General features: G+C 34.3%; 2 protein-coding genes across 3 annotated transcripts in view; one reads left to right on the top strand and one right to left on the bottom strand.

Moving 5' to 3' along the window:
• The window catches only part of LOC149411735 (ileal sodium/bile acid cotransporter-like), an 88,061-nt gene extending 85,818 nt beyond the window's left edge, over nt 1-2,243 (bottom strand). The window contains exon 1 of the mRNA XM_089646781.1: nt 2,033-2,243. The gene's annotated coding sequence lies outside the window, so the exon portion shown is untranslated. The remainder of the gene's footprint in view (nt 1-2,032) is intronic.
• Nucleotides 2,244-3,392: 1,149 nt separating this feature from the next.
• The window catches only part of sp3 (phosphatidylinositide phosphatase spermathreecae), a 56,194-nt gene continuing 35,400 nt past the window's right edge, over nt 3,393-24,186 (top strand). For both annotated transcript variants that reach the window (XM_089646838.1, XM_089646839.1), the window contains exons 1-5: nt 3,393-3,558; nt 5,219-5,634; nt 17,702-17,944; nt 21,679-21,869; nt 23,942-24,114. In XM_089646838.1, the coding sequence (XP_089502964.1) occupies nt 3,462-3,558; nt 5,219-5,634; nt 17,702-17,944; nt 21,679-21,869; nt 23,942-24,114 (1,120 nt within the window). In that variant the 5' untranslated portion in view covers nt 3,393-3,461. The remainder of the gene's footprint in view (nt 3,559-5,218; nt 5,635-17,701; nt 17,945-21,678; nt 21,870-23,941; nt 24,115-24,186) is intronic.

The following is a 24,186-nucleotide window of genomic DNA, read 5'->3' as shown; positions in this document are numbered from 1 at the left end:
AATGGTAAACTAATGTTTATAGGTTTTTTTGTGTATAGCACAAAGAATAACAAATAATTATAAGCAATAATTAGTCGAATGAAATATCCATACACATTTAAAATATCTCCCGAGTAAAAATAAATGCCGCCGACGGGAACCTTTCCATGGAACCATTCCCAATTTGTATGGATATTGCTTATAATAATTTGTTATCCTTTGTGCTACACACTAGTTTATCATTAAAAAAATAACAAGGTGTGTTTGTCAAGATTGGGTTGTTTGGCGGTCCGAGGATGGGCTGGGCCTTTTAGTAGAATAGGGGGGAAAAGATGAGATGAGACAAGCAGGATTTTTTTCGCTGGTAGAACAAGTACAGCATTCTCACCTGAAGCCTGTGCTCTAAAGAAAGTGGAATCTATCAAACAGACCAGCAGTTTCTGCATGGAGTCAAAGGATTTTCAAATATTTTGGGGCTTCAGACCAGAGATGGCCGATAAATACAACAGTGGGGCTCACTTGCGATTTGTACAGCGATTATTTCTATCTGCATTTTCTGCGGGCCCCGTACAGAATGCCCAGCTTCTGAGAGGTTAACTTGACTCCGGCTTCGATGGAGTCCCCGTGCCTGAGCTGGTCACTTAAGTTACACCAAGCATGACAACAGAAGGCATATTGGGAAGATTGATTCCATTGAAGGAGACATTATTATTGATTACGCAATATCAAAGGTATTTATAGCAACATGCAAATTATTGAATGCTCGAATAAATAACTACTGTATAAAAATATTGCATACAGGATTAGAGACGATAATTGAAAAAACAGTCCATCTTTTATAATAAAAAACTCCGCTAATAAAACTGTATAAATGCGAAAGATCTAGTAGTACTCCAATGATGCAGATACTCTCATTGTTGCCCTAGTGAAAGACCACCGTTCAAAATTGAAACGTTGCTTTAAATTATTGTCTTTAGCCATGATTACTGTTCGGTGACCACATTTGATACCTTACTTAAGGCGAAGCTTAATGCTAAAACACTATTTTGATTAATCTTTATAACGAATTGGTGTACATTATGAATACCATAAAATATGCTCTAGATAAATTAAAGGTTTTTCTATCGTTTTGCTTGGGTAGAATACGAATAAAAAAATGAATTACTCAATAAAATATATAAATGTAAACTATTAATTTTTTTCAATAGAAATGTATGAACGCGTGAAGGAAACAACTTTTAAAAAATACAGTATTATAGCTAAGATTATCTGTGACAATTTCACTTGATTAACATTTTTGCTTTCTCATAAAATTATTTACAAAATAAATAAAAACCAGTTTTGTGCTTGAAATCGAATGTTTATAGATTCCGTTTGTCAAGCGATTTTAATGCCTATTACCTACAATATAAGGTATACCAAGAATATACACATTTTTGGCTTGTAGCTTTCTCTTAAGCCGGTAAGGTAGCTTAGATAGGTACTTCCCAACCTTCCTCTATATCATCTCCTTACCTCCCACTCCTTTCAACTTTACAACATTAGAGAAGCAATAGTCTCACTTCCACTTGGGAATGACACTTTTGAGCAGCTGGGACTCTTGTGCGGTATTTACGTTTATAAACATCAGAGTATGTATATTCAATGCGGAAAAAATAAATGCTTTCGTTGTCAGATTTGTAAGTTGTAAGAGACCCATTTTGAAAATAGTAACATCATGCCAAGAAAAAATACAAAAAAAAATATTGCATCACAGCTGCTATAGGATTTTCTTACGGCACGTTATAAAATAAAATTAAACTTATGTGATTGATAGATCAATCCTTTAGGACATACAATACATAATATAGTTTAAAATGACTTGGCCATGGAAAAATCAGGTCACATGAAAAAATAATGATGTTTTGATTTTAGCTCAGACTTGCATTGATATTTCAACATGAAACACGAATGATGAATAAAATTAAACGAATTCCCGCTTGTAAGTAATATAAACAGCAATGATATCACACATAGTAAACGATACAACACAATAATTAACTAGAATACTTACAATATGTCCTTCAAGTTGAACTTTCTAAAACACAACACACTCACTGTTATGTTTATATTTTCACAAAACACGATTGTCAATAAACAATTGAGGATGTTGCTTATCAAACCTCCACTTGTGTTGCTACTGTTTTAGTTATAACCTGTGATAAATTAGAATATTAATTATTTAAGTTCACTATTATAATTTTCAACCACCTGTCAAATATTGCGTAAAGTGCACTCATGCAATTTAGAATTCAGGGTCACATGTACTTAGTGCTGCCATTCTTTAAAAATTCTAGATTCCCAATTTAGTAAGGAAATTTGATATACTAAATAAATAAAATAAGCAAAATCCTATTATCATCAGCCGTGCAAATTGTTCATAGATAATTATTTCATTAATCGCCACACTTTTAATGGCATGTATTATGGAAATTATTACACTTCGTTGTAACTTAATTACTAGAAGAAACAACGATTTACGTCGGGATAGATGGTAGAGATGGACTGTAATTATATTTTTATTCAATGTAAGTTCAAAACTTTGCCGCAATTTTGGACTTTTTTGTATGGAATGACACTTGCGATTGGTTTGTTTCAATCTAAATACGTATAAATGACTCAATACCAAAATTAAGAACCTAGCAATCTATTTTGTGCATATATTAGTTGTTTTTTTTTCATAGTTTTCTTGTAGTAATTGTTGAAACAAAATGTAATTTCCATAATCTGTGACAGTGCGTCGGTTGGGGAAATAATTACCATTTGTGCCATCAATACTGTACGTTACCAATCATCATACTGGTCTAAGTTTTGATGTAGGTATTTGTTGAACTACACAGTTTCATGTATTTATTGTGTCAAAAAGTTTAATGTGTTTTTGATTTAGAATGGATTGGTGAAATAAGTTAAAAGGTCATCATGAAAGCAACAACGAAAATATAAGGTCTGCAGTGGTAAGAAGGCATCTGATATTTAGTTTCACTAAATTCTTGACAATAATGTTTGCTCCAATAATAGTTATACTTTTAAAAGAAAAAAAATAATTAGGTATCAGATTATATTCAATTGCGTTTGCATGCATATTCGAGTCCTTTTGGTGAATGATGGTTTTTTTTTAGTTTTTAATACCATTAAAACATAATTTGCTATTTTTATGTGCGTAATATGATATTAAATGAAAATTATTATGTATAGACTGGGATTCTCGAAATAAATTTATGGTAACATTAAGAAAATAAATGTAACATAGTACTTGCTTTCGCAACTCGCAACTTATATTTTCACAATGGCAGCACTTGTCAATCACAGAGAAAGAAAACCACGGAAAAGTCAATATTGTTTGCGATTGTTTGTCTCTGACTACTCCCATACGATCTTGTCAAATCCTTCTCAATGGACTTCTCCGCATTCGCTATAAACGCGAAGTAAATAATTGATCTAACATGGAGGTGTTCCGGTCGGAGGAGTTTTATATTTTCGTTCAGGACGACGTTAGCCTATGGTGGAGCCGTGTAAATGGCGAATTCCTTTCAAAATCCGGTGAGTTTTCTATTAAACATTTCAGATTATACGCAAGTGTCAAATTGCCATCAGTTCAACAACAATATACTTTTTGCACAATATGTGTGCAAAACGTCATGTATTTTAATATCACTACTTCTTATTCATTGTGTTAATGTACATTTCATGTTTGTAAGTATTTTTCTGTTAAAATTGGTGCATATTATTACTCATTTATTAGACATAAATTTAATCGCGCAAGAAAAATAAAACTGTAATTTTTTGTATTGTATTCGGTGAAAGTGTAACGAAATGATTTGCCATAAACTAATTAGAATTATTGTTTAAACATTGCGCAAAAGTGAAAGTTTTGCAGTCAAATTAATTACATACTAAAGCACTGGTTTGTGTTAATTATTTATGACTCAGATGTTTAATTTTCATTGGAGAGAAAGAATCTCTGAAATGTTTTATAAGGGCTTTCGTCCGTAGAGTTCTACAATTAGAGACGCTATTGCATTTTTAATATCTTTTCAAAACGGGTTCCACTAAGAACATGCGAATAGCGGTGCACGTGGAGACCGCGTTAGGCAGTTTCCGTTAAACAACAAGCTGGTCTTTCGCCGTTATTTGGAAGTACTGATAAATTTGTTGAATTCCGCTGCAAGCTTAATACGCCAAAAAAATATAAATGGCATTTGGTTTCAGCTTAATTACTACAATAAATAACTATTCATGTGGTGGGCAATGGAAAAAGATGCATTAGAGTTCCATTTTTTCTCAAAAAAAGTTATGTTTGAAGTTTAGGAAATACACATAAATTATTAAAATAACCCAAACTAACACCCTACAAACCTATTTTGTGCATGCAAACCCCTGACTAAATAGTTGTCTTCATTAGTTGTTTAAGTTGAAATCAAGTGTTTTTGTTTTAAAGGGCTTTTGCGTGCGCGGAATTCAACAAGTTTAGTATCATCTAAATATACTACGTCAATGTTTTCACTGCATTTTGGAAAAATCCCATCAGTTAAATTAAAAAAAAAAGACTCAAGTCTTTTTAAATGCAATCTATCCCACCATGTGACCTGTTTTGACGTAGATATTTTAAATCTAAAACTAACCATGACGCCGTTTCTCCGCAGGGGTAGGCCTCCCATTTCATCTCATTCCTTTAAGTCTGTTTACAGGTCCCGTGAGGGTCCCTGTTTTGCCACATGGATCCCCTGGAGGATACAGTAGTGGAAGTATTTCCTATCGAAAGTCCCTCTTTATTTGACTTCCCAGAAGCCCCACCAGGGAAGAGGCCACTGAGGTGATCTCAGCTCTCCTCTCTAGTCTCTTGGTTCCTCGAAGGCCCCAAGAGGGAAGAGTCCACCGAGGTGACCTCAGCTCTTCTCTCAACTCCCCGTAGGTTCCCGAAAGGCCCTTAGTTATTTGTTTGACTGGTCCCTTTTTGGTTCCACGAGTATCTAGTTAAATAGAAAGTCCAGCCCAGCAGAGCCCTGAGTCTTCGGGTAAAGTCTAAATACTCCGAGATGGGACCGTGTATCTCGGAGGCATCATTCCTCGTAGTTCGTACCATGGCTTGGGGTGGCTATTGCTGGTCGTGTTTCCACTCCTTGAACAATGGGTTCACCACACTCCCTGCTAACTACAAAAATTTAAATTGAGATATAATTTTTGTTTTGTCATTTTATAGCTTGGGACTTATCCGACATCCAAGACATAGAATGCCTCGGCACAACTCACGCCATAATCGGCAAGCTAGAGCACGAGGCCGTCTATGAACCGCGCCTGATGATAGTCAAGGACTGTTCCCCGGTTGGCACCTTGTACGATGATCACATCATCTACAAGATCAAGTCCATCTGCCTGCTGACCCTGGGTAGCGAGGACACCGACCTGAACCTGCTGCCGTGTAAGAAGCACAGCAGCGCAGCGGTGATTAGGTCGGCTCCGAGCTCTGCCTCCTCGGGGCAGGGATCCGAGTCCAAAATAGGCAAAAAGCTATTTGAGAACTCCATGTTTGTGAACAAGACGTGGGGGGCGGTGAAGAGTGCTGGGAATACGATTAAGAATACCACGCAGCAAGCGGCTGCCATTGCTACATCACAGGTTTGTAAAATTTAAAAATATTAATTTATCATGACTTTTTGAATGACTGTTACAAGTGGCGAATTTGGCAGATCAGTCACCAATAATTCCTCTCTTTGCAGCATAATCAATTTTTGATCAAAAATTCTACTCTCGTGAAAATACGTCTCTTGGATATTCTCGTAATATTCTTAATATAATGGTTTAATATATACTTTATCTTCTATCGGAAAGACTTAGTTGTATTATAATGTGTAGGTAGGTGTATCGTATTTTCCGCTGACTGCACATCAAAGTATGTCCTCTTTTATTATTCAACTGTATGAAATCCTATCAGCATACTCCTGCGGAGACATGGAATTTTTGTTAGCAAAAGTATTTGTGTAGCGGTTTACCACTTAAAACACCTGCAGATATAAGTATATCAACTTTTCTTATACTTACTGCCGTATATCCTCCGCATGCATTTTCAGAGAGGAAGTTCAATAGAAGTAATCTCTTTAACCTTTTGAACGCGTTAATTTGCTCCGTTTTATCTATACCCGTACGCGGTACATATTTTCAAATACCTATGCACGCAATTAAATGTCAAATTATAGCATTCTGGCATGATTTATTGGACTATATAGACAGAACAGATTATTCTCCACAATATGAAAACAAATCCTCGTGTGTCAACACTCTTAGATGTTTATAAAAACAAAAACATAAAATTTCATACAAAGACGTACCGTATCTTTCGAATGTGGTCCCGCCATTCACTCGGCGTGTGTGTACTTAGGCCACTGCGTTGATAGACATAAGTGGGAAACCATGATCACTTATCATTTTTAGTTATGAAAAGTTGTGAATGACATACTAGTACTAACGCCATCCGTTGACAAAAATGTAAACTAAAGGACTAAAAGGCGCGAAGAGGCGCACTTGATTATCGATCTTTTTTTATGAAATACAATTTTATTTTTGAGAAATTCTTGTAGATGTCAACATCGTGATAGTTCTACGAATGTCCAAGTGAGCAAGCAATACATTTATGACGAAAGAGCGCTGGAATATCGGCCATCAAAGTTTCCGTATCAACTGTTGATACGGCCGCGTGCAAAGAGTTAAAGGATCAAAGGTTCTAGAGAATATCCGAGGGATCAAGTGTCCGAGGGATCAAGTGAACTAACTAACCATCACGCCGTTTCCCCGCAGGGGTAGGCAGAGAGGACGGACCACCAAACAATTCGGTCACACCACACACTCCTTGCCTCATTCATTCATAAGTCTCACATAAGTTTTTGCACATAGTTTTTTTTTTTTTTTTTTACATGTTTTTCGACTACCGTACTAGGTATTATGGTAGTCAGAATTTATATATATAATTATATATGTGTAATATCTGTTCATTGTTAAATATACATATGTTATCACGGTAATAACCACAGGTTTAAGCTGGTCAGATCATTAAGCTGATATATAAATTAACTGGATTATATATTGACACTTGGTCATAAATACATATCTATATTATTTACATAGAAATCGCTAAATTAACATTGACACTTTTATCATAAAAGTTACTAAATGTCTTTTTTTATCAGTACAATCTTTTTATCTTGTGATTTTAATTATACTAGTTAAGACCTGTGAAAAATCACAGCATATTATAATTGTGGGATTTGTGAAGCTTCAAGTATTTATAAAAAAAAATATCTGTACCCCGCCACGCGTTGCTGTGACTCAGTCTTTCTGTGCAGATAGAGAAAAGATAGTAGATGCTTTTACATCCAACAGATGGTGCTTTTTTTATAAAAAAATGCAAGATTAACCTCTCTCAGGTGACTTCTATATAATGTAGTTATTTAAAAACATACGCGTATTTCAATGCAAAGTTGTGTCGAAATTTCAAAGCAATCGGTAAAGAACTTTGGGAGATTTAAGATTTTGAACAAACAAACATTTACATTTAAAAAATATATGATTTAAGATTTTGAACAAACAAACATTTACATTTAAAAAATATATGATTTAAGATTTTGAACAAACAAACATTTACATTTAAAAAATATATGATTTAAGAATTTGAACAAACAAACATTTACATTTAAAAAATATATGATTTAAGATTTTGAACAAACAAACATTTACATTTAAAAAATATATGATTTAAGATTTTGAACAAACAAACATTTACATTTAAAAAATATATGATTTAAGATTTTGAACAAACAAACATTTACATTTAAAAATTATATGATTTAAGATTTTGAACAAACAAACATTTACATTTAAAAAATATATGATTTAAGATTTTGAACAAACAAACATTTACATTTAAAAAATATATGATTTAAGATTTTCACGGCCAAAAGTATTTTTGTTATTTGTTTTTGGGGTGTTATGCCGTGTTGCGCTAACTCCTTCTTTAGCCAACGTTTCGGACAATGTTACAGTGTCCATCATCAGGAGTTAGAAGAAAGAAGGAGTTAGCGCAACACGGCATAACACCCCAAAAATAAATAGCAAAAATTAACATTTTTATTTATATAGAAGATATTTAGGCTCAGGATCCATTGCATTTCGAAAATAAACATTTTAAATTATAGGGACTAGCAGAAATTTACTAAATATTTATTGAATTAACACCATTAGTAAACTTAAAAAATTTAGAAACATGTAATTTTTTAATTTAAAAAAAAAGTTTTAAATGGTTCAATTAACATTTTTTCTAACTTATTTCAAATAGCATTATTGCCACCTCACTTTTTTGTCATTCCTTGTAAAAATAATTAATTAAAAAGTTCACAAGTTTCATAATTTTTTTTTTAAAATTTATGTCGATATCTTTGGCTTACATTTAAATTTTCTGTGGTTATCTTTTAGATTTGTTTATGCCCGTCAGACTAGAATAAATCAATTATATACAATAGTGCGTTATAATTAATGTAATAATAATATTTCAAAATAATATTAAAAAATTATATAGGAATAAAATGAATTAACGTAATACACATCAATACAACAAAAACATAAAAGAGAGAACATAGAAGAAAGGTATTAATACCTGCATAGAGTAAATATAAAGCGTGATATTTTCTCTTTCTAACAATGTTTAAATCAGATTTTTCACCATGTTAGTAAGGGAGATATTCATTTTTCAACGATTTCTATTAGACCTATACGAGTTGTTCCCAGAGGCGAACAAATTAGTCTAAGGGTTTAACTTGCGCCCTTGAGGTGATTTCTCATGAAAACGGTGCTATATAAATCAGTCACATTATGATGAACTTACTATGTATTTTTTTTTAATATTTTTTTTTTTATAGTGAATACCTCACAAGAGTCCCAACTGCTCCCGTCTGGAGCCAGTGAGACTATGGCATCCCCAATTGGGGGATGTTGTGAGGCTGAAGGTAAGTGGGGAAGGGAAAGAGAAAGGTGGTGAAGTACCTGGCTATTCAGATCTAGTCACTAAACATGGCTAAAGCCATTTGGAGCAACGTTTCAATTCTGAATGGTGGTCTTACACCAGGGCGATACTGGTAGTATCTTCCACTCTGGAACGTGCCGCAAATATACTATATATTATTTTAATTAATTAATTGTGAAATAACACAAATTAATCAAATAAAATTTATTTGCGCACGCCGGGTTCGAACCCGCGACCTTCGGAATGGCAGTCCAATGCGTTACCACTGGACTATGCCGGCCGTCATGTATTGATTTATTTGAAATGACTCATAAAAATCACACCCAAAATTACATAAAAAAATAATCTAAAATCTGCGATACTCGACCCAATTTGATGATAATATGTTATAATTTTTTAATGTGTCACACTCAATGCCAAATGTGATTATCTGTGATGCCTTCCCTTGGGACAAATACAGAAAATAGTCCGTGTACATTGATTTTATTATTGGCTTTGATGTATTCGTGTGAATAGATATTAGTAACACCCGTAAATGGATCAATACATAAATTGGGAATCTGCTCCAGAAATAACTCTTCACATTAAGGGGATGCACTACGTCGTGTAATATTTTAAATTGAGCCGCTATCAATAACAAACCTTATGTAGATGGCGATAAGGTTTAAATTCCCGCTTAACACCATCCGCCTGTTTTGATTTATGCGAGAAAAAATCATGGCCAAAAAGTGCCTTTTATTTTATTTCGTGGATGTTCAGGCATAAATATTTAATTTTTTTTCGATCATTTTATAAATAACTTAATTTTCTACATTATACAATAAAATTATAACCGAAAATGGGTTCGTAAGTAGGAGATTTTGAACTTTAAAGCAGTTTTCATAGGCCTTAACATTATTTTTTTTCTGGGCTTGTAAAAAGATTTATCTAAAAAATACTCGATTATTTCAAAGGCCAAGATGTATTCTATTCGCAGTATTTAATTAAAGCATCTAAAACATTTCTAGGCGACCAAATTTTCAAACTAAAAACACATGATTTTGCATTACTACATATGGCATCGCCTTAACCGTTAGTGTGTCAGCTAAAATGCAGAGCGGCCCCCATGCGCCGGCTAACACTATTTTCGTAATAACTTGTACCGCGTCTTACCTGATAATGTGATTATGTATTTATAAAAATCTTATCCATCTATGCTATGTAGTTTCAAGAGGATAGCTACTTATATTCCGAGAAAATGAAAAATTATGACATTTGGCACGTAATTTGTGACTTTTTCACAGATAAAAAACCAATGTTTACTAACGACGAAACGACACACTGTAATAATAGTGAGGTTATTTCCTCTCCAAGCGAATAAATTTTATTTTCTTGTGATAGGAGCATTTTTTAATGTTCAAAGGTACCATAAGGTTGAGGCGAATGCGGTGAGTTGCTAGCAAATCTGTGGTGGATTTCTTGGCACACTAGAGGTTAAATATAACAAAAATTTCGACAGACTGACTATAGAAAAACCATTCTCGTTCTGTGAATGCAATTTATTATTATTATGATCAGAAATCAAGCTTGCAGAGACAAATAATGTTTATGCACTCGAAAGAAAAATATTACAGTGTTTGGTAAGCAAACATTCAATAACTTAAAACTCTAGCTTTATATGTACATGCCTGCTGACATTAACAATAAAAATAATACTTTTATCAGAGGTTGTGCAATATTGTATGTGACAGATTGTGGCGTGATTTAGTACGCGACTTTAACTCTTTGCACGCGGCCGTATCAACTGTTGTTACGGCAAAAAGTCTATACTCACACGCGGCTGTATCAACAGTTGATACGGCAACTTTGACGGCCGATATTTCCGCTCTCTTTCGTCATAAATGTATTTCTTGCTCACTTGGACATTTGTAGAACTATCACGATGCTGACAACTACAAGAATTTCTCAAAAATAAAACTGTATTTCATAAAAAAAGATCGATAACCAAGTGCGCCTCTTCGCGCCTTTTAGTCCTTTAGTTTACATTTTTGTCAACGGATGGCGTTAGTACTAGTTTGTCATTCACAACTTTTCATAACTAAGAATGATAAGTGATCATGGTGTCCCACTTGTGTCTATAAACACAGTGGCCTAAGTACACACACACCGAGAGTGGTTTATTTATGACGCTGAGTGAATGGCGGGACCACATTCAAAAGATACGGTACCTCTTTGTATGAAATTATATGTTTTTGTTTTTATAAACATCTAAGAGTGTTGACACACGAGGATTTGTTTTCATATTGTGGAGAATAATCTGTTCTGTCTATATAGTTCAATAAATCATGCCAGAATGCTATAATTTGACATTTAATTGCATGCATAGGTATTTGAAAATATGTACCGCGTACGGGTATAGATAAAACGGAGCAAATTAACGCGTTCAAAAGGTTAATGTTTGCTTTGAAAAAAGTAGTAAATTATCTATATATATATATTATTGTAGGGATCTGCTGCACGCCTTTGTAATTCCCGTCGGGGAAATCAGAGCCAGTTGAAAGGAAGGCAATAAAATTCTCTGAAGTCGGTCAAGTTTGGGCAAGTCCGTAGCCAGCGAGATCCGATGAGAGAATTTGGAAGGTCAGAGAGGCGCTTTTTGTTTATTTAGTGGCCGGACCGCAGCAGACAAAAAAATTTCAGGCATCATTCGGCCGCTCGTTGGTTGAATCTCTTTTATCATTTGTTGTAGCGTTCGGGCTCCCCTTGGCCGCTTGTGTACATACTGCCTGCCGGCTGTTGTTTATTATTATTATTTTCTTATAAAATGTTTCAGGAAAAAGTCATAGCAAATACTCTACGCCCCTGAGGTGATATCTCACAAAAGCGGCACTGTAAAAATCATCCAATAAATAAATGTATGCAATCTTACAGCTAGTAACATACGGGTCATTCCGCCGTTTCGTTCAAATTTGCCTGTTTCCGCGGATTTTTTTTTTTTTGCCTTTTTACTATATATTTTTATAGAAATGGGTTCCCGTACCTATCAGATGTATAAAAGTGAAAAGGGCACCTTTGTGCGACACTTGGATTCGAAGAAAATTGATGGAAGGTAATGAAGGTGTGGATGGTAATGAAAAACTGTTGGATGGTAATGAAAAACTGTTGGATGGTAATGAAGTTTGGTAATGAAATATTAATAGATGGTAGTGAACATGTTTAAGGTTCTTAAAATGTCTGTGAATAATGAAATTTGAATAGAAATTGAATAATAAAATAGATTTCAAATCATGCTAAGTATCATTTGACGTGGTGAGCGGATTAGGAAAAAGAAGAAAAACCTATTATAGTGAAAAACTAAATGCTTTATTCAGACTTTTGAACATTGGAGACAAGAAATACATTTTTTCATACGTAATCAGTTCTGCTTACTTATGCTTTTGCAATATATTTATGAATTGTTAAAAAATAATGGAAAAAAATATCAAAATACAAATTAAGAAAAGGCAGCTGGAACATCAAACCCAACACAACTAAAATTTTCCTATTATACTACTTACCCAGAAATTATAAGGAATAGTCAAATTCTTTATAATTACGTTTTATAAGTAGGTTTGTACACAAGAAATAAAAATTTTCACATTCCTAAGCAAACATTGTAATATTTGAAAAATAGAAATAATAAAAATAATAATTAAAAATAAGAAAAAATCAGAAGTCAATTGAAATGCAGTTTAAAATAAAATCAGAGATACTTAAAACAAACACAACATATGTAACTAATAAGTACAAGATAAAGGTCTTACATCTAAATAGGAACATAATATTTAAGGAACTTGAGATCATTCTTGTGAAAGTTTTTGCTGGAAAACTATTTCAAATCAAAGTTCGGCAAATTTTTGAAAGTGAATTGTCCTCTTTCATTCTCATCTGGATCTTGCAAGCGCTGAAGAATTTGTGATTCCAAAATGAAATCGTCGTCACTAATTGTTGGCCAGACAAATTTTTTGGAATTCCCTTGAGCTTTTTTCAAAAAAATTACTTTGTACTCTAGTGTGTACTCATGTTTTCCAATAATTTTCCCAATGAAATTGGGCATCAGGCAACGCCTTCAATTTCTTTTGTTCGTTTCTTTTCTCGTTCCTGAGTTTGCTTATCTGGTCCTGTAACGTCTTAATGATTTTCAATGATCTATACCTCAATTTTCTAACATTCGTTAGACCACGCACATTTTTTTTAATGATTTGTTGTTCATTCTCGACTGCGAGAGGGTCAGGATCTAGAGTATTTTGCACATTATTGGGTACTTCCTTGACATTTTCATGAATTGGAGGCATATTTTCTACTGTAATCGTTTCTATTTTACGCTGCTCCTCTTTTTTCTTCCAATAATTTACAGAGTTCTTTCGCCATCTTCGTCTTTGCTCTCTCTGGGCTCTTTCACTCATATCTTCAATGCTGCAAATCTTTTTTTGCGCTTTTCGCATTAAGTATCTTTTTTTTTCTTTCGCTTTCTGAAGACTGTACAGTTCCGGATTGTTTTTAATCTCAGCATATTTTTGTTGCTAACGCAGCCTGTCCTTGGATAACTTTTCTTCTTTTTTCAGTTTTTTATTTAACTTTGCCATTATGGATTATGGTGTTTAGCCTGTAACAAATAATAAAGAAAAATTATCATAAGTATCGGATCAAGTGAGAAGTTGAATAACAAATATGGATAATTTCAATTTCGTTACTTTTACAGGAGAGCCCAAAAATTGTTACACTACTTTTATATCTTTGTTTAATATTTTTTTCCCTAAATGATTTAAAATCTAACAGTAATGATATGGTTTTTTAATCAAAAAATTTGCGTTGGACTCTTAATAATGCCCTTTATATAGATTTTTGTTCAAATCTGGATTTGTTTAGAAACTTGAAATTTTGTAAAAATTCATCTGTTTTAATAGACAACTAAAGTAATGAAAATAATTGTGACTGTAGGGGAATAGTTAAACCATTTGTTTAATATATTATTCGTTTACATTTGAATAATTATAATTATATCATTGAATAAAAAAATCGATTTTCAAATAAAAATTCGCAGGGTAAATTTTAACAGATTGTTTTTCCATATCAGTAAATAGATAAAACGAAAATATGTATTTCACCAAAACTGAAATTGTCCGACGCTAGAACGCAAGAAACTGCTTTTATTGATAATATTAACTTTTATGAACCCCCAAACATGGTCCCAGATGCACGTAAAAATAACCCTTACAAATTTATCATTACCCTCCACACCTCTAAATTACCATCCGGCAAAAAATTTTACGATACGGAAGGTAATGAGACGGAGGGTAATGAGGTTTTGACAATCTTTCCTTAATAACTCGCTTAATAATGACATTACAAATCTTTATGTTTCAATAAAAAATAGTCCGACTAATTATAGTTTATAGGTTCATGATTCGAATTTTTAAAACATGTACTTACTTTAAAAAATGCTGGAAGGTAATGATGCCTGGTCGGTGACAAAGTCGTTTTCGAGCACGGAGATCGCAGATATTTCTTTATTCAGCGACGCACGTCCTCCCCCGTCCAGATATAGCGGTACACTGATTAGTAACGGAGGCGCGGGGTGGAGTACAGCTGACGAACAGTGACAAACACGGTCACAATTTTAATTACCGCTTTGGCGGAAGACGACAGCGATTTTTTCTGGACAAAAACAAAATCTCAATTCTTTCTATGATACAGTAACTTTAAAAATAAATTAAACACCAATAAATATGCAAAATTAGTTGTACATTCAGGTCGATTAATGAATGTAGTGATTTTACTAGTGTAAAATGTTCTTATTTATTGATCAATTTACCGGTCCCTCATTTACACGGGGAAGGTAATGAGATTTTAGCATGTTTTTTGTATACCATAAAGTTATTAAGTAACAAATGCCTAATCCGGTAAATACTACTTTTTCCTTTTTTAAATAACTACATTTTCCAATAAAACTTTCTTGAAAAACATTATTTTTCATATGACTTTTTTGCAAGAACATGCGATTTGAACGAAACGGCGGAATGACCCATATAATACATGCATAAGCGGGGTCCGCGGATGTTGACAAGCCCAAATATTTATTTATTTATTTATAGAATACATGATAATACAATAATACATTTTCTTACATGTGATACAATCACCACACTAGGCGACTGCCTGTCTCGTGGCGACCAATGGTATATAGTTAGTATGTGAGGTCTAGTGTTAACATATGAATTAAATATTTATACATGTTTAAAGTATGAAAGATTATATTAGAATGAATTATAATGGAAATAGAAAATATAAAAATGTTAAAGTAGAAAGCAGAAGACAAAAAAAAAGGAAAAAAAAGAATAAAGAAGAAATAAAAATAAAAGAAAAACAAAAAAATAAAAAATTTAGAAGTCTAAGACATGCTATTATGCAGGAAAAGATCAAATACATAACTCTCTTTTCTGGTTGTGTAAGTGTACATGCATGTATGAGCGCGTTAATACGCGTGTACACGCATACATCCACACACACACTTATTCATATTTATAGATGCATACATATTCATACAAAGATATACAAATATATATGTATACATACATACATACACATATATATGTATGCATACATACATACACACACATACACATGCCTACTTGTACATAGTTGTTTATTCACTATCTGAGAATGAGAAACAAGTGATTAACACTGTCACAATCATTAATCAAGAAGTCATCAAGCGCCTTTTTGAAAGTGAGATATTTGGTTATTGACTTTATTTCAATTGATAAATTGTTAAATATTTTAGGGGCAAGAAAGTTAAACTGGGACTGTGCCATTGAAGTTTTTGTTGCCGGAATAATATAGTTGTATTGGTTCGAGTATCTTGTGTTATAATTTGAATCGGATATATATTTTTTTGTAAATTTGAATTTAAAATAAGAGGTAACATTTTTTACATATAAGGATTTTATATTAAGAACTTTAAAGTCTTTAAATAAGTCCTTCGTGGGTTGTATATAATGTGCTTTGTAGATAGTCCGTATTATCAATTTTTGGGCTTTTATTAGTAGATCTAGTACAGTTTTAGAGCATCCTCCCCAGACAATTATACCGTACGATAAAATTGATTGACACAGGGAAAAGTATACTGTTTTTAGTGTGTTTTTGTTTAGTATATTTCGCAATGCTCTGAAAATATATGCCAGTTTCCTTATACGGCTCGTGGCATTAATTACATGATCTTCCCATCGAAGTTTATTGTCGATTATTACGCCCAAGTATCTAATTGAATCTACTCGTTCCAGTGCGTTGCATAGACAGCTAGATATATCCCTACAGGAATGTATTTTTAGTACATGATTAATTGAGGGTTGATTTGGATTATTTGTGCTAAATGTTAGGTATTTTGTTTTACTTATATTTAATGTGAGTAAATTATTATCCAGCCATTGTTTAGTAATTTTCAAGATTAGTTCTGCTCTATGAAAATTTTCTTCCCATGTTTTACTTTTTATTACTAAGGCAGTATCATCGGCAAAAGTGATTATATTGCCATCAATTTGTAATCTACATAAGTCATTAATGTATATGAGAAAAAGTATAGGACCGAGTATGCTGCCCTGTGGTACACCAAAATTAATTCTGGTAGGTTGAGACGATTTTTGTGATGGTAGCTTAATACATTGCTTTCTGTCTGTCAGGTATGATTTGAACCATTCAAATGCCTTATTCTTTATTCCGATTTTCTGTAGTTTAGCTAGAAGGATTGGACGAGAGACTGTGTCAAATGCCTTAGCCAAGTCCAGAAATATTGCCAGACATTTATCACCTTTATCTAGGGCTTGTGTTATGTGTGATGTTAATTCTAGAATAGCTGAGTCTGTGCTTAGCCCTTCTCTGAACCCATGCTGGTTTGGCGAGAGAATGTTGTATTTTGTAAGATGGTCGATAAGTCTTTTTTTTACAATTTTTTCTATAATTTTGGACAGTGATGATAAAATGGAGATAGGTCTATAGTTTGAAATATCAGTTGGAGTTCCAGCCTTAAAAATTGGTTGAACCAGAGCAAGTTTGAGTTTATTCGGAAATATGCCTTTATTGAGACTGAGGTTAATGATATGTACTAGTGGTTGATTTATAAAAGGTTCAATAATTTTGAGTATGTTTGAGGATATTTTGTCATGATTACATGAATGGGAGGGCTTTAATTGTTTGATAGTTTGCGTAATTTCAGTAGAGTTGGTGGGGTTAAGTGTGAGTGAATTATTTGTTTCACAAGCAGAGTTTTTGATTAATAATAGTTTATTAATATCACATTCGCCGATTAACATGATACACAATACATATAAAAAATATAAAATACCTTCCCAAAAATGCAACTGACTAGCACGTCTAATATAAATATAATATAATCCATTGTATTGTAAAAAAATATTATACAGTGCCAGGGAATATGTCATTGTCAATTGCAACTTTTATCAGAGCATTTCGGGAGTTTAATTGCTTGCAACGGGAGTTGTCCATTTTATGCGTCATTGTTGCATAAAAACAATTTACTCCACCTGATGCAAACAATTCACCTCGGTAACCGAAACAATATATAACCTATAACCGTTGTTGTATTAAACTCTTATAGCATTCCGTTGCGCTTATAATATGGCGTATTTAATTCCCCAGGTGAAGCACACAGTGAGCAAGGCTCGCGACACCAAAGAGCGCGACCGCCTGGAGAAGCGCATCTCGGACGAGCTGCACAAGATCTTCGACGACACGGAGAGCTTCTACTTCTGCAAGACGGCAGACGTAACCAGCTCACTGCAGCGGGCGGGACAGTTCGGGCCCCAAACCACCCGCTGGAAGAACGCCGATGACCGCTTCTTCTGGAACAAACACATGCTGCGGGATATTTTAGATATGGGGGTGAGTTACATTATTAACTCCTCTATTTTGCTTTGCAATAAAATTTTATATATCTAAATGTACCTGAAAACTAAAAGCTGTTTTGAAAGGTGATGAAATACGTTTAGTAAACAATATCATCATACAACATCATCAGGGCAGATACAAATCTGCACTGATGATGGACACTGTTATGCTGTCCGAAATGTTGGCAAAAGAAGGAGGTCGCACAACATGCCAAATCACAGCAAAACACGGAAAATCTCAAACCGAAACAAAATATGACTAATCTGTTTATTCCATAAATCTCGGAACTAATGACACTCGACACTTGAGGTGCCGTGTACAATCCAACTGCATTGGGAGTTTCTTTGTTTGTTAGCTTAACCCCTCCGACTTTTCGCGAACTTGAAGCTAAGATGTCTTTACCGAAATGTCAATTTCACGAAAACGTTGTGTTATTACCGCCTCACAATCAAAGCTCTATAAATGAAACATTACTGAACGGAGCCGAATAGTAAAAACTGTTTTAGAAAGGTTACAAAATAGGCTTTCAAATTGTTGTATCATAAATAAATATTAACATTTGTAAATATTTAAATTTAGAATGGAAACATGAAAAAATTGTAAAAATGACTCACCTGTAATGTTTTATGTAAAAACGATACTAAAATCACGGATAATGTAAAAAAAAAACACTTATTTCATCGTACAAATGTACAATAAACAATTCTGTCACTTCACTTTTTGACCATTTCATACAAAATATATTTTAAAAAAAATAATTAAACTTGCGAGGCGGGTCGGCACGTCAAACGGCTTTCTTGGCGTCGTTTTACGATTTGGCGGGTAAAATTTGCTTCCACTGAGTAGGTCTTTTTACGGGTTTCTATGGATAACTTTGAATAGAGATGTGAAGCTTCATTCAATACGAATATTCTACTTTTTGTTTTAGGGATGTCACTAGAAGAATAACGGAGTTATGACGATTTTTGTGGAAACACACGCGTTGACGTGTAAACACGCTTATTGTACTTGACTGCTATCGTTATTTTATCGTGTATATCTGCTTACGTTGCTGACCGGTTAACTTTCTAAATTTTATCAGTTAAAAACATTGTAACAATTGCAAATTGCGGCTAAACGATAAAAACTATGTACGTTTTGCGACTTGAGAAGGTAAGCACTACGTGAAACACGTATGTTGAACACTTTTCAGCAATCTCTTAGCGAGGAAAACCACTTAAAAGGAGTCAACACGTACGAGCGAGCGGGAGGGGTTAAATAAAAAATAAGTAATGTGGCGGGTGTTAATATAAGTAAATAGTCGATTTTCACAATGTCAATTTTATTTAACTTATGTAGGGTTGACAATTTATAATTTTAGTAAAGAGTACAGAACAGTTTAGAACAAAATAGAATCACTGAGAGTTTAAAAGAAAGTTAACGATTGTCCTCACTAAACACTTATTTAGGTTAACACTCCAGCGTAGGACACGCGGTCTCTTAGTTGGGTAAAAGATGCACGGCAAGTAATGACCACTAGGGCACGGTTACTTCAATTCCCAAGGAGGACCCAGAGAGTTCTCTCAACTTGGTACTGGTTTGTTAACTTAGCACTGACCACTAGTATGCTGTTCGGTCCGCTGTATGAAGTCCAGTTGCTCAGCTTTAGATCGTCCAATCACTCTGGTAGTAATGACATAAAACTCTGGTTATAATGACATAAAATAGTTTTAAAAAACCCCCAGTGGAAGTGACCCTAAAGCAGACCAGGGAGAGGTGGACAGACTGCGTGGAAGACTAACTAACTAACTAACCATCACGCCGTTTCCCCGCAGGGGTAGGCAGAGAGGACGGACCGCCAAACAACTCGGTCTTGGCACACACTCCTTGCCTCATTCACATTCATACATCGTCTCATACATACTCTTCTATTATTCTGACTCTTGACATGGCCCGACTCGAGTATCTGATTCACTTGATCGTGCCATGTCTTCCTCGGGCGTCCCCGACTTCAGAGGACAAGGAAAAAACCAAGGAAGAACAAAGAGATGAAGAAAAAGGGCGGGAAGGACAGTGGACTGGAGGCGACGGAACGCAGCCGATTTAGTTTCGATTAGTTCTACCGGGAGTCCGGCTACACTGATTTGATATAGGTCACCACGCCTTTATATACCTCTTAGCGCCAGGTGGGGCCTGCAGCGGCCGGTTGGCGACGAAGGGTGGGAAGCTTGGGCCAATGGGGTGTCCTTTTGGCCAGGCAGCGAGGCGATAGTTGTCGAGCGAATCGGCGCTATGCGTGTGAGGGAGAAAGTATTCGGATCCGTGCGTCGGAGAAAATACCGGGCGCTACAGTAATCATTTATAGAAATGTTTTAGTTGTTATTTGCCTGATAAGAAAACGTAAATTTTGATGTAAATGTAGACGACACGAAAAAGTAAGAATACCTCGAACAGGATTTAGTCAATTTTCATAAATATAAATTCAATTGATGTTATTTCTGACCAGCACGAGTTAGCCCAGATGAAAATAAACCCTTTGATTGAAAGGTATTTCTATCAATAGCTTATTGGATTTTTGCTCTAATTAATATACGTGATACGCAACATGTGTAGGTTCAAAAATCAATACTTCGGTACATATTGAATTTATGAGAACTTTATTTTTGAACTTTAATTTGGTATTAGAATTTTTTTTTAGTAAATTTCGCACAAGAGTCCCAAATGCAGACTGTGGATACTGAGAATATCTTTTAATCTGGAATGTATATATGATTTTATGTGAGTTAAATGTTAATAATACAATTTTAAAAAAAGTAGTATTTTTATATTTATTTTTTATTACAAAACATAGATATTACCATAATTTTAACAGTAATCATGCAAAGCTGCTATGGCAGCTCGTCTCCAGGTTCTGCTGATTTAATTTTTTTTTTAACATTTAATACATAAGCAAAATATTATATAAAAACTCTGTAGAACTGCACAAGTTTGGAAGCCATTTAGCTATTTCCTGTACGATGTTTTCCATAGTTTTAGCAAATGATAGTAAGCAATATGATTGTAAGCAAAATGATTGTTGGCAAATAATAAGCAAATGATTGTAAGCAAAATGATAGTAAGCAAAATGATTATAAGCAAAATGATCATAAGCAAAATGATCATAAGCAAAATGATTGTAAGCAAAATGATCATTGGCAAATGATTGTAAGCAAAACGATGGTTGGCAAATAATAAGAAAAATGATTGTAAGCAAAAAAAATCGTAAAAAAATTATTTTAAGCAGAATGATCGTTGGCAAATAATAAGCAAATGATTTTAAGCGAATAATACTATTACATGATAATTCCAATATTTTTACATAGATCTTTTAGTTAATGATCATTTGATTACGATCAAAACGTCAGTTACAATTTTCCACCTTTTTCTTGCAAATTTAATCCTTATTCCACATAATTAAAAAAATATATATTCCTGTTTGTGTACATATAATCCAGAAACATATCAGTTATATTAACAACTATTTTGATTTGATATAAAAAGTAACAGTCACATTAATTATTTCTCATTTTTTAATCAACCTAAAACCTGCATCAACCTTCAGTAGATTTCAGGACACCAGAACTGAAGCATTCAACAGTTTTGCTGTTGCATATTGCACACAAAGAACGTGTACAGCTGTATGAACTAGAATTGTAATTAATTTCTGAATAAATGTAAAAGCTGCGTTATCCCGTTACATTATATTACAGAGTCCCCAGTGCGACCCGTGGATAGTGCCCATAATTCAGGGCCACGTGAAGGTACGCCGGTGCGAAGTGGACGCTATGGAGTGCTCCCGACACCTGAACACAGAGTCTCTGAGAGGGAACCCTCAGGACCATAGGGAGCTGTTCACGTTAAGCCTCATCTCAAGGAGATCCAGATACAGGGCCGGAACCAGGTATTTAATAAAATCCTCATACATTTTCCCCAATCATAGAACTCTCCTAGTTACCAAAATACCCTAATCTATCTATATATCTATATAAAGACTAAATGTTCGTTTGTTCAAAATCTTAAATCTCCGAAAGTTCAATTCAATGTTGCATTCAAATACGCTTGTGTTTTTATATACCTGCACGGCCGGCATAGTCCAGTGGTAACGCATTGGACTGCCATTCCGAAGGTCGCGGGTTCAACACCGCGTGCTCAAATAAATTTTATTTGATTAATTTGTGTTATTTCACAATTAATTAATTAAAATAATATATAGTATATTTGCGGCACGTTCCAGAGTGGAAGATACTACCAGTATCGCCCTGGTGTAAGACCGCCATTCAGAATTGAAACATTGCTCCAAATGGCTTTAGCCGTGTTTAGTGACTAGATCTGAATAGACAGGTACTTCCCCACCTTCCTCTTTCCCTTCCCCACTTACCTTCAGCCTCACAACATCCCCCAATTGGGGATGCCATAGTCTCACTGGCTCCAGACGGGAGCAGTTGAGACTCTTGTGAGGTATTCACTATAAAAAAAAAAAAAATACCTATAGATGTCAAATGTGACAGGTAAAAACATGCTTTTTTTCGTAAAACAGCACCATCTGTTGTATGTAAAAGTAACAGGCGCTATTTTTTCTCTATTGCTCTGCACAGACGCACTGAGCCACAGTAACGCGTGGCGGGGTACCAAGTAATTTTCTAGTCACATAACTTCGCTAGTTAACAAAATACCCTATTGCCAAAGTAATTTCTTAGTCACTTAACTTGCCTAGTTAACACACTTGCGGCGAGAAGGGTAGTTTTAACTTTTACGCTGATCGTACCTGAATGCAGAAAAAGGATTGCCGTCTAATAATTTTATAACAATCTCTTTTAACCACTCAGAAAATTAGAACGTCAAAAGACGTAAATATGATAATAGCGGTCAAGACATTAGAACGTCTTTTCACGTAAATGCGCGAGATTTTACAAAAATCGATTTATTTCCATCACTAGTATACGGATTGCCATGATTTAAAAAACAGAGTATCGATAATGAATAACGCTACGCGTCTGTATTCAAGAATATCTATGGAACGTAGAAGTGCATTATCTAAGCCGATTGAATCTGTCATCTTGTTCGTTCATAATTTATTGCGTTTCTAAATAATTTATTAAAAATATTTTAGTTTGGACGGTTAATATTTTGAGGTGACTTATAGTTTTTAAATATATTTCTTCAATATATAAAGTGTTATTCCTTTATGCTACTCAGAAAAAAGTACATTTTTCGAGGCTTTGAAATAATGGTAAGCGATTTTTATATATTTTTGACGTTTTCATAAAATGTATATTTAGAAACGCAAATATTTACGTATAACAACACAATGCAATAGTGGATTTCATAATCTTTCCAAAACATTTTTTAGAATGAGGCTACGTTTCCCAAAACGTGAGTTATGAAGATTTTAGTAAAACTCGTAAATAACACAAAAATTATCACATTCTGACAGTTCTCAAAGGGACACATAATAAATAAAATTCTATGTCTGAGAGGTTAAGCGTCCCAACTTCATGTATATGTATTTAATAATGCGAACAAAGTCTTCCCCATCTTCAAATTCTTGTCTTTTGTGTAGAAGAATCACACTTATCATACCGGAGATGCAGAAGTTTCAGTGGCCCAACACTGACTTTAACTTCAGTTTATGGAGTTGTATTACAAAAGTAGGCTTTTATTTCAGACAATAATATTATAGTTGGGGTGTGGTGTACTTTATTATTCAAATCATGTATTATTTTCAAAGATATAGCTGTTTAAAACCAAATCCGTTTTCTTGAATGGGACCCTTGTTTTCACCCGCATGAAGTGTGTTAACAAAATACCGTATGCCGAAGTAATTTCTTAGTCATATAACTTAGTTAACAAAATACCCTATTGCCGAAATTCGTTAGTCACTTAACTTGCCTACTCACACAACTGAAATGACACAGTATTTTCCCCGTAGTTTCCTAGTTACCGATACGTCCTAATGCCATAATATTTCCCCAGATACAAGCGGCGCGGAATAGACGAGGATGGCCACGTGGCGAATTACGTGGAGACTGAGCAGTGCCTGCTGCATCAGACGCACCGGGTATCCTTTGTGCAGGTTCGCGGATCGGCCCCGCTGTACTGGAGTCAGCCAGGACACAAGTACAGGCCTCCGCCTATACTATACAAAGGTACAATATAGACAAGGACAAGGCAAAAAAGATGTATGTATGTATAGGCGAGGGTACAGAGAAGGCCCACAG

Source organism: Hesperophylax consimilis, chromosome 25 (assembly GCF_061612785.1).
Source record: "Hesperophylax consimilis isolate HC1 chromosome 25, BYU_Hcon_1.0, whole genome shotgun sequence".
NCBI classification, from domain to species: Eukaryota; Metazoa; Arthropoda; class Insecta; order Trichoptera; family Limnephilidae; genus Hesperophylax; species Hesperophylax consimilis.
The sequence above is the reverse complement of the archived record's forward strand: the minus strand, read 5'-3'. Positions and strand labels throughout refer to the sequence as shown.